The sequence below is a fragment of the Rhinopithecus bieti genome, unplaced genomic scaffold, assembly GCF_001698545.2.
Source record: "Rhinopithecus bieti isolate Rb0 unplaced genomic scaffold, ASM169854v2 scaffold_22436, whole genome shotgun sequence".
Taxonomy (NCBI): Eukaryota; Metazoa; Chordata; class Mammalia; order Primates; family Cercopithecidae; genus Rhinopithecus; species Rhinopithecus bieti.
In genome coordinates, this window is record NW_016810644.1 from 820,826 (window position 1) to 830,940 (window position 10,115).

The 10,115-nt window shown below is 51.6% G+C and overlaps 1 protein-coding gene across 2 annotated transcripts in view; it reads left to right on the forward strand.

The window, feature by feature from the left end:
• The first annotated feature begins 7,791 nt into the window (after positions 1–7,791).
• Positions 7,792–10,115, forward strand: part of PTPRH (protein tyrosine phosphatase receptor type H) — a 30,085-nt gene continuing 27,761 nt past the window's right edge. For both annotated transcript variants that reach the window (XM_017892593.1, XM_017892594.1), the window contains exons 1-3: positions 7,792–7,915; positions 9,227–9,260; positions 9,471–9,737. In XM_017892593.1, the coding sequence (XP_017748082.1) occupies positions 7,865–7,915; positions 9,227–9,260; positions 9,471–9,737 (352 nt within the window). In that variant the 5' untranslated portion in view covers positions 7,792–7,864. The remainder of the gene's footprint in view (positions 7,916–9,226; positions 9,261–9,470; positions 9,738–10,115) is intronic.

Sequence of the window (10,115 nt, forward strand, 5' to 3'; positions counted from 1 at the left end):
TGAGATCCGGCCACTGCACTCCAGCCCGGGCGACAGAGCAAGACTCCACCTCAAAAAAAAAAAAAAAAAAAAAAAAGTAAAAACAGCAAGATTCTGCCGTATCTGGATTTCTCGCTGAAGGCCAAGCCACTAAATAGAGTTTCAAATGTGGGAAGAAGAATCCCTCCTCTAAGAAACTTAAACAGGAAAAAGAGCCATACCTTGTGAAAACTTGTTTATAGACTTTACAGAAGTGCCCTGTGCTGGAGGCTATCAGTACATGCTAGTGCTTGTTTGCTCATTTAAGATAAAATCAGGTTTCTGCCTACGGTCCTCCTCTGAGTTAGGTGCACCCCCACCAAACAAACTAGGTATTTGCCCTATAAGATTTTGTTCAGTCATCCATCCCCAAATCACAGGTCAAATTAAAGGTGACCTCCAGAAACTAAAGAAATTAACGTTAACAAAAGCAAATGCAGGCTTTAAAAATAGCCATACAACATGTTCATAATTAAATAAATGACAATAAAAAACCTCTTCCTTCTTTAATCCGGTGTCTGAGGAGTTTTGTCTGCGGCTCGTCCTGCTACAGTACCATCCCCATGGTGATGAGTGAGCTCACAAGACATCTGGTTATTTTAAACTGCGTGGCAAGGCCTGGCGCAGTGACTCACACCTGTAATCTCAGCACTTTGGGAGGCCGCGGTGCGTGGATCGCCTGAGGTCAGGAGTTTGAGACCAGCCTGGGCAACATGGTGAACCCTTATCTCTAGTAAAAATACAAAACTTAGCTGGGAGTTGAACCCGGGAGGTGGAGGTTGTAGTGAGCCAAGATGGTGCCACTGCACTCCAGCCTGGGTGATATCTCAAAATTTTAATAATAATAAAATTTTAAAAAGTGTGTGGCACCTCCCGTCCTCTCTCTCTTGCTTCTGCTTTCGACACGTTCTGTGCCTGCTCCCTCTTCACCTTCTGCTATGAGTGGAAAAGCTTCCTGAGGCTTCCCCAGAAGCTGAGCAGATGCCAGCACCATGCTTCCTGCACAGCCTGCGGAACCGAACCGCGAGCCAATTAAATCTGTTTTTTTGTTTGTTTGTTTGTTTGTTTGTTTTGAGACGGAGTCTCGCTCTGTCGCCCAGGCTGGAGTGCAGTGGCCGGATCTCAGCTCACTGCAAGCTCCGCCTCCCGGGTTCATGCCATTCTCCTGCCTCAGCCTCCCGAGTAGCTGGGACTACAGGCGCCGCCACCTCGCCCGGCTAGTTTTTTTGCATTTTTTAGTAGAGACGGGGATTTCACGGTGTTAACCAGGATGGTCTCGATCTCCTGACCTCGTGATCCGCCCATCTCGGCCTCCCAAAGTGCTGGGATTACAGACTTGAGCCACCGTGCCCGGCCAATCTCTTTTCTTTATAAATTACCCCGTCTCAGGTATTTCTTTTATTATTATTATTATACTTTAAGTTCTAGGGTACATGTGCACAACGTGCAGTTTTGTTACATATGTATACATGTGCCTTGTTGGTGTGCTGCACCCATTAACTCGTCATTTACATTAGGTAAATCTCCTAATGCTATCCCTCCCCCCTCAGGTATTTCTTTATAGCAATGAAAGACTGGCCTAATATAGATGGGGTGATTTCCAGGGGCTTCCATTTCTTCTTTCCAACATCAAAGCTTTCACATTACAGATCAGGGAAGCCAAAGCGTTGTGTCTGCCCTTTTATGAGTAGGTCGATTTCAACTTCACTCTCAAGGCCGGAGGAAGGAGCCACACGGGGTCTTTGGAGCCACCTTGACCCACTGTGTGATGGTCTTTGGGTAAATCCTCCATTCGTTACCTGACACCCCCAAGCACACCAGTCAGACCAGGATTCATAGCGACCTTTGTGTCCCTACAAATTAGGATTCAGTCAGATTCAGAGTCCAGTAATCTTTCCTCTTTCCCCAATCCCCAGCGACCATGGACATTGCCCTTTAGGAAAAACTGGGAGAAAGGTTTACAGTGTATACTTTGACTATTATCAGTGAGTCCTCCCTGAGGGAAAAGCATCCCCTACATGGAAGGGATTCCAAGACCGAGAACTGGCTCAGGACCGGTAACAGGTGCGAGGCTTTATGGGTGGACGTGCTGGTGCCTCACCCAGATCTCCTTTGCAGGCACCAAACACTCATTCCTAAGCAGTGTGTTGGCTGCTTGCAGATGCCACGTTCTCAAGAGACTTGGTCTTGGCTGGGCGCAGTGGCTCACACCTGTAATCCCAGTACTTTGAGACACCGAGGCAGGTGGATCACACGGAGTCAGGAGTTCGAGACCAGCCTGGCCAACATGGTGAAACCCTGTCTCTACTAAAATTACAAAAACTGGCCAGGCGCGGTGGCTCACGCCTGTAATCCCAGCACTTTGGGAGGCTAAGGCGGGCGGATCATGAGGTCAGGAGATCGAGACCATCCTGGCTAACACGGTGAAACCCCATGTTTATATCTACTAAAGATACAAAAAAATAGCCAGGCGTGGTGGCGGGCGCCTGTAATCCCAGTTACTTGGGAGGCTGAGGCAGGAGAAAGGCATGAACCTGGGAGGCGGAGATTGCAGCGAGCCGAGACTGTGCCACTGCACTCCAGCCTGGGCGACAGAGCAAGACTCTGTCTCAAAAAAACAAAACAAAACAACAACAACAAACGAAAAGTAGCTGGGTGTGATGGCAGGTGCCATAATACCAGCTACTCCGGAGGCTGAGGCAGGAGAATCATTTAATCCGGGAAGTGGAGGTTGCAGTGAGCCAAGATGGTGCCACTGCACTTCAGCCCGGGTGACAGAATGAGAGCAAGACTTCATCTCAAAAAAAAAAAAAAAAAAAAAANACCGAACCGCGAGCCAATTAAATCTGTTTTTTTGTTTGTTTGTTTGTTTGTTTGTTTTTGAGACGGAGTCTCGCTCTGTCGCCCAGGCTGGAGTGCAGTGGCCGGATCTCAGCTCACTGCAAGCTCCGCCTCCCGGGTTCATGCCATTCTCCTGCCTCAGCCTCCCGAGTAGCTGGGACTACAGGCGCCGCCACCTCGCCCGGCTAGTTTTTTTGCATTTTTTAGTAGAGACGGGGATTTCACGGTGTTAACCAGGATGGTCTCGATCTCCTGACCTCGTGATCCGCCCATCTCGGCCTCCCAAAGTGCTGGGATTACAGACTTGAGCCACCGTGCCCGGCCAATCTCTTTTCTTTATAAATTACCCCGTCTCAGGTATTTCTTTTATTATTATTATTATACTTTAAGTTCTAGGGTACATGTGCACAACGTGCAGTTTTGTTACATATGTATACATGTGCCTTGTTGGTGTGCTGCACCCATTAACTCGTCATTTACATTAGGTAAATCTCCTAATGCTATCCCTCCCCCCTCAGGTATTTCTTTATAGCAATGAAAGACTGGCCTAATATAGATGGGGTGATTTCCAGGGGCTTCCATTTCTTCTTTCCAACATCAAAGCTTTCACATTACAGATCAGGGAAGCCAAAGCGTTGTGTCTGCCCTTTTATGAGTAGGTCGATTTCAACTTCACTCTCAAGGCCGGAGGAAGGAGCCACACGGGGTCTTTGGAGCCACCTTGACCCACTGTGTGATGGTCTTTGGGTAAATCCTCCATTCGTTACCTGACACCCCAAGCACACCAGTCAGACCAGGATTCATAGCGACCTTTGTGTCCCTACAAATTAGGATTCAGTCAGATTCAGAGTCCAGTAATCTTTCCTCTTTCCCCAATCCCCAGCGACCATGGACATTGCCCTTTAGGAAAACTGGGAGAAAGGTTTACAGTGTATACTTTGACTATTATCAGTGAGTCCTCCCTGAGGGAAAAGCATCCCCTACATGGAAGGGATTCCAAGACCGAGAACTGGCTCAGGACCGGTAACAGGTGCGAGGCTTTATGGGTGGACGTGCTGGTGCCTCACCCAGATCTCCTTTGCAGGCACCAAACACTCATTCCTAAGCAGTGTGTTGGCTGCTTGCAGATGCCACGTTCTCAAGAGACTTGGTCTTGGCTGGGCGCAGTGGCTCACACCTGTAATCCCAGTACTTTGAGACACCGAGGCAGGTGGATCACACGGAGTCAGGAGTTCGAGACCAGCCTGGCCAACATGGTGAAACCCTGTCTCTACTAAAAATACAAAAATGGCCAGGCGCGGTGGCTCACGCCTGTAATCCCAGCACTTTGGGAGGCTAAGGCGGGCGGATCATGAGGTCAGGAGATCGAGACCATCCTGGCTAACACGGTGAAACCCCATGTTTATATCTACTAAAGATACAAAAAAATAGCCAGGCGTGGTGGCGGGCGCCTGTAATCCCAGTTACTTGGGAGGCTGAGGCAGGAGAAAGGCATGAACCTGGGAGGCGGAGATTGCAGCGAGCCGAGACTGTGCCACTGCACTCCAGCCTGGGCGACAGAGCAAGACTCTGTCTCAAAAAAACAAAACAAAACAACAACAACAAACGAAAAGTAGCTGGGTGTGATGGCAGGTGCCATAATACCAGCTACTCCGGAGGCTGAGGCAGGAGAATCATTTAATCCGGGAAGTGGAGGTTGCAGTGAGCCAAGATGGTGCCACTGCACTTCAGCCCGGGTGACAGAATGAGAGCAAGACTTCATCTCAAAAAAAAAAAAAAAAAAAATAGAGACTTGCTGTTGCTCTTGACCTGAGAGGAATGTGTTTTACTAGCTAGGAAGTCATGAAATCTCGTCCCAGGAGAAGCCCATAGACAAAGATTAGAGGTTAAAAGTTCAGATCCTGTCTCTGTGATGGGATCCTTCTGAAGTGATAGCCTCCCTTGGCTCCTTCCTCTGCCCCATACTGCTTTCATCACTCTCTTTCTTCTGAAAGCAAACCCTCAAACAATTCATGAGTGTCTGAACCCTTGCCTCAGGCTCTGCTTCTGGGAAACCTGAGCCAAGGCCCTGTGCTGCCCCACTGTGGTGACTCTGGTGCCTGCTCACCAGACCTAGAGATGGTATCATATACACCAAGTAACACTGTCTTGGTGCTTCTTATCACACTGGTAAGAGGAATTGAAAATGACTCAGGTGGTGAGGGTCATGCTAACAGGGTCTCTCATTAGTGGCTCCTTGGGAATTTCTGCTCTTAAGGAGAAAAGAGGAGCACGGCTGAGTCTTTCCTGAGGTTGCTGCTAAGAGGTTGGCTGGGGCTGCATTCATCTGAAGACTGGACTGGGAGTTGGAGGTCCCACATCCAAGGTCCTACAGGTTTTGTTTTTAGTGTGCCTTCCCCATACACAGGCAGCTGCTCCATGAGGACTTTGGAAGCTGGGGAATGTGGGCCATTTTGTGGAGTGGTTGTTTTTTTTATTGTTGCTTTTTGTTTTTTGAGATGGAGTATCCCTCTGTCACCCAGGCTAGAGTGCAGTGGTGTGATCTCGGCTCACTGCAGCCTCCGCCTCCCAGGTTCAAGTGATTCTCCTGCCTCAGTCTCCTGAGTAGCTGTGATTACAGGTATGCACCATCACGCCCAGCTAATTTTTGTATTTTTCAGTAGAGATGGCCACCATATTGGCCAGGCTGGTCTTGAACTCCTGACCTCAGGCGATCCGCCCACCTCGGTCTTCCAAAGTGCTGGGATTACAGGTGTGAGGCACCATGCCTAGCTAAGGAGTTGGGTTTTGAAGAGAAGGCAAGTCGAGTGTGGTAGGATGGTGAGTGTGGAGTCAACATAAGTAATGTGCTTTTTTTCAGACAGGGAGGGTGAGCATGTTTATAAGTTGGAGATCTAGATGGGAGGGAAGAGAGAAAGAAAGAGGGAAGAAAGAGAGAGTGAGTGGGGGAGAGGGAGAGGGAAAGGGAGGGAGGGAGGGAGGGAGAGAGAGAGAGAGAGAGAGAGAGAGAGATCAAAAAGTACAGGGAGACAGCTGGGTGTGGTGACTCATGCCTGTAATCCCAGGACTTTGGGAGGCCAAGGTGGGAGGATCACCTGAGCCTAGGAGTTCAAGAGCAGTCTGGGCAACATAACAAGACCCCGTCTCTATTTAAAAGAGAAATTTAAGATATAAGAGAGAAACAGAGAAAGTTTAGAACAGAAACCCAAGTGACTGGCAGGAATGACATCCGGTGCCTACTGAAAGGAAACTTCTCGCAACCAAACCCTTCTGTATACAGTTGGGGAAACCAAGGCTCTCAGAGACAGAGAAACTGACTTCCCAAGAGTGGTGGTGTGAGAACTTATTTATTTATTTTGTTTATTTTGAGACAGAGTCTTCCTCTGTCCCCCAGGCTGGAGTGCAGTGATGCAAACACAGCTCACTGCAGCCTCCACCTCTTGGGCTCAACTGATCCCCCCTCCTCAGCCTCCTGAGGAGCTGAGACCACAGGCATGCACCACCATACCTGGTAATTTACTTTTACTTTTTATAGAGACGGAATCTCCCTATGTTGCCCAGGCTGGTCTTGAACTCCCGGACTCAAGAGATCCTCTCGCCTCAGCCTCCCCAATTGCTGGAATTACAGACATGAGTAACCATGCCCAGCCGTTTTGTTTTCTGAGACAGGGACTCACTCTGTCACCCAGGCTGGAGTTCAGTGGCACAATCACAGCCTACTGCAGCCTTGACCTCCCAGGCTCAGGTGATCCTCCCACCTCAGCCTCCCGGGTAGCTGGGACTACAGGTGTGCACCATGCCTGGGTATGGGGTTTTGCTATATCGCCCGGGCTGGTCTCAAACTCCTGGGCTCAAGTGATCTTCCCACTTCAGCCTCCTGAGTAGCTGGGCACACACCAACATGCCGGGCTGGGGTTTGTATTCTTAACTTCCATACTATATGTGAGATTAAGGCAGTCCACCTGTGCACATAATTAGCAAGTCAACGAAAACACCTTGAAAAGCCCTGGGTGTCAGGCCCCTTCTGAGCACAGGTGGCCTAGGGATGAACTAAAAATAAACGTGACTGAGATTAATCAAGTGTTTAAAACGGGCCAGGCATTGTTCCAAGACTTTCCACGTAGTAACTCACCTATTTATCTTAGCATATTTACAAGGGTGCCCATTCTTTAGAGATGAGGAGTCTGAGTCACTGAGGACTTAAGTCATTTGCCCAGGGTCAGATGAATAGCTGATGATGAATATGAATATGCAGATGAATATGCAAATTAGAGAGTCTGTGGTGTGGAAGACAGCGCACAGGGTCCTGACTGGCCTAGAAAGGCCCCGGCCCAGCGTGGGTCATTTCCAAGCTGAATCCTAATGGAGGAGTAGGTAGGAGACTGCTGGGGGGAAAGTAGGCAGGTGCACCTGGTGGGGGAGACAGTCTAGGCAAAGGCCAGGAGGTGGGAGCCCGCTGGGCTCATTTTGTGAGAGCTGCAGGGGCTTGTGGGAGACAGAGAGGGGAAAGGCATCAGAGCCTGAATGGGAGAGTGTGCTTCAACGACGAGGGGCGTGAGGTCTAAGCCTCAGGCTGCCTTGATGTGTAATCACCCAGCAAGGAGGCAAGGGAGTCAGCTGGCTTTTCTCTCAACACCCCCCTGCTCTCATCCTCTGCGCCACGACCCACGTCCGTGCAGCAGTGGGACGCAGCACCCAGTACCTCAGATGCAGAGGGAGATTTCAGGGAACAAAGTGGAGTGGGCTGAGGGCTGATGATTCTACGTGGGGCTGGAGAAAGGATCGGAGGCGTCTCCAGTGTCAGAGCTAGAGGCAGCGGCGAGGGAGGAAGGTGAGGGCCAGCAGGGCAGGGCTGGAAGCTGGGTTCCACTTCCTCCTCCTCCCCTTCCCGCCCTGGCCTCTGGCTTCACCAATGATCTGGGAAAGGGGAAATTCTTGAGTGTAAAGTCCAGCAGGTGGACGGACCAGGCCTGGGACTCCTGGGTCCCCGGCAGTATCTGGAGGCATGGCTGGGGCTGGCGGGGGCCTCGGGGTCTGGGGGAACCTGGTGCTGCTGGTAAGTGCTCCCCACCCAGAGCGGGCTCCCAAGGCAGGGACTCCCAGGTCTGAGGGAGAAGGAGCTGGGTCCCTGCACCTCGATCTTGAGGAAGTAGGTGCTAAAGATCCCCTGGAGAAGGAAGAGGGCTTCAGGCTTGGCAGAAACTGTAGGAGAGTCTTACACCTGGGCTCTTAGAGACAGCTGTGTCTGCTGCGGGGACACCGGCTTCACCCGGGTTCTTAGACACTGCTGTGTCTGCTGCGGGCACACTGGCTTCACCCGGGCTCTTAGAGACTGTTGGCTGCGGCAGGGACACCGGCTTCACCTGGACTCGTAGATACTGCCATGTCTGCTGCAGGGACACCGGCTTCACCGGGGCTCTTAGACACTATTGTGTCTGCTGCAGGGACACCAGCTTCACCAGGGCTCCTAGATACTGCCATGTCTGCTGTGGGGACACTGGCTTCACCCAGGCTCTTAGACACTGCTGTGTCTGCTGCAGGGACACCGGCTTCACTGGGGCTCCTAGATACTGCCATATCTGCTGCGGGGACACTGGCTTCAGGCGACACACAGCTGTGCTCACAATGACTGACGGACAGGGAGCAGCCCCTCCTCCCTCAGACTAAGAGTCCAGAACCCCAGACCCTCCTCCCTCAGACTAGGAGTCCAGACCCCAGCCCCTCCTCCTTCAGACTAGGAGTCCAAACCCCAGCCCCTCCTCCCTCAGACTAGGAGTCCAGACCCCAGGCCCTCCTCCCTCAGACTCAGGAGTCCAGACCCTTAGCTCCTCTTCCCTCAGACCCAGGAGTCCAGATCCCCAACCTTTCCTCCCTCAGACCCAGGAGTCCAGGCCCCCAACCTCTCCTGCCTCAAACCAGGGGTCCAGATCCCCAACCCCTCTACCCCCAGACCCAGGAGTCCAGATCCCCAGCCCCTCCACCCTCAGACCCAGGCCCCCAGGCCCTCCACCCTCAGACCAAGGTTCTTGGTCCCCAACCTTGGTTTTTTTCTCTCTTCCCAGTCTGTTCATTGCTCTCTGCCCTCGGTTTTCCAAGGCCATATATTTCGGGAAATGAAATCATTAATTTTATCTCTCGGCCTTCTTGGGTGGAGCCAACCCCAGCCCCCGACTCCGCCCCTGCCATGCTCCCCCTTCTCGACCCAGGAAAGACGGTTTGGGTGACCTTCGTGACAGCCAGCCTAGTGTGGGCCCTGTGCAAGGGTGACTCATGGGGCGGGGGACCAGCCGCTCCTCCCAGCCCCACCGCCTCACTGGGCGGGGGAGTGGTTGAGAGGCTGACTCCGTTTTCTCTGGGTTCCCTCCAGGGCCTGTGCAGCTGGACAGGGACCAGGGCGGCCGGTGAGTGACCCCTGCCTGAACTCACTGCTCACTCAAAGAGGTGGGACCACAACTGCCATGAGCCTCTAGGGGGTCCGCGTGGGGCCCAGTGGTCCATGGTAGCACTTGTGAGCGCTGTTGTTTCTGGACTTGGGGCACAAGCTCAAGGGGTTGGGAGGGATGGTGCGGACCTGGTTCCCTTTTCACCGGACCCTCCTTCCCAATTCTTAGCCCCTAATCCAGTGAGAAACCTGAGAGTGGAGGCTCAGACCACCAGCTCCATCTCCCTGAGCTGGGAGGTCCCCAACGACCCAAACCCACAGAACTCCACCTACTGGGTTCAGTGCACTGGAGACGGTGACAGAACAGAGACACGAACCACAACAGACACCAACGTCACCGTGGATGGACTTGAACCCGGGTCATTGTATACGTGTTCTGTGTGGGTGGAGAAAGACGGAGGAAATAGCTCTGTGGAGACTGTCACTACTGCCACAGGTAAGAGGCAGCCACTGTTTTATTTTTGTTCCTTTTGTAAGGACAGTGGTAGGGGGTGGGTTGAGAGCTGACAAAATGCGACAGGTTCTTTAGTCGAATCGAAACACAGTGGAAGCCACACATGAGAATTTCAATTTTTCTATCAGCCACATAAAAATAAGTAAAAAGAAATCGGTCAGCCTGTCTCTCCAAAAAAATTAAAACCTTAGCAGAGTGTGGTGGCGTGTTCCTGTGGTTCCATCTCCTCGGGAGGCTGAGGTGTGAGGATCGCTTGAGCCCGGGAGGCAGAGGTTGCAGTGAGCTCTGACTGGACCACTGCACTCCAGCATGGGTAACAAAGAGAAACCCTGTCTCAAAAACAAAAAAAAAAAAAAAAAA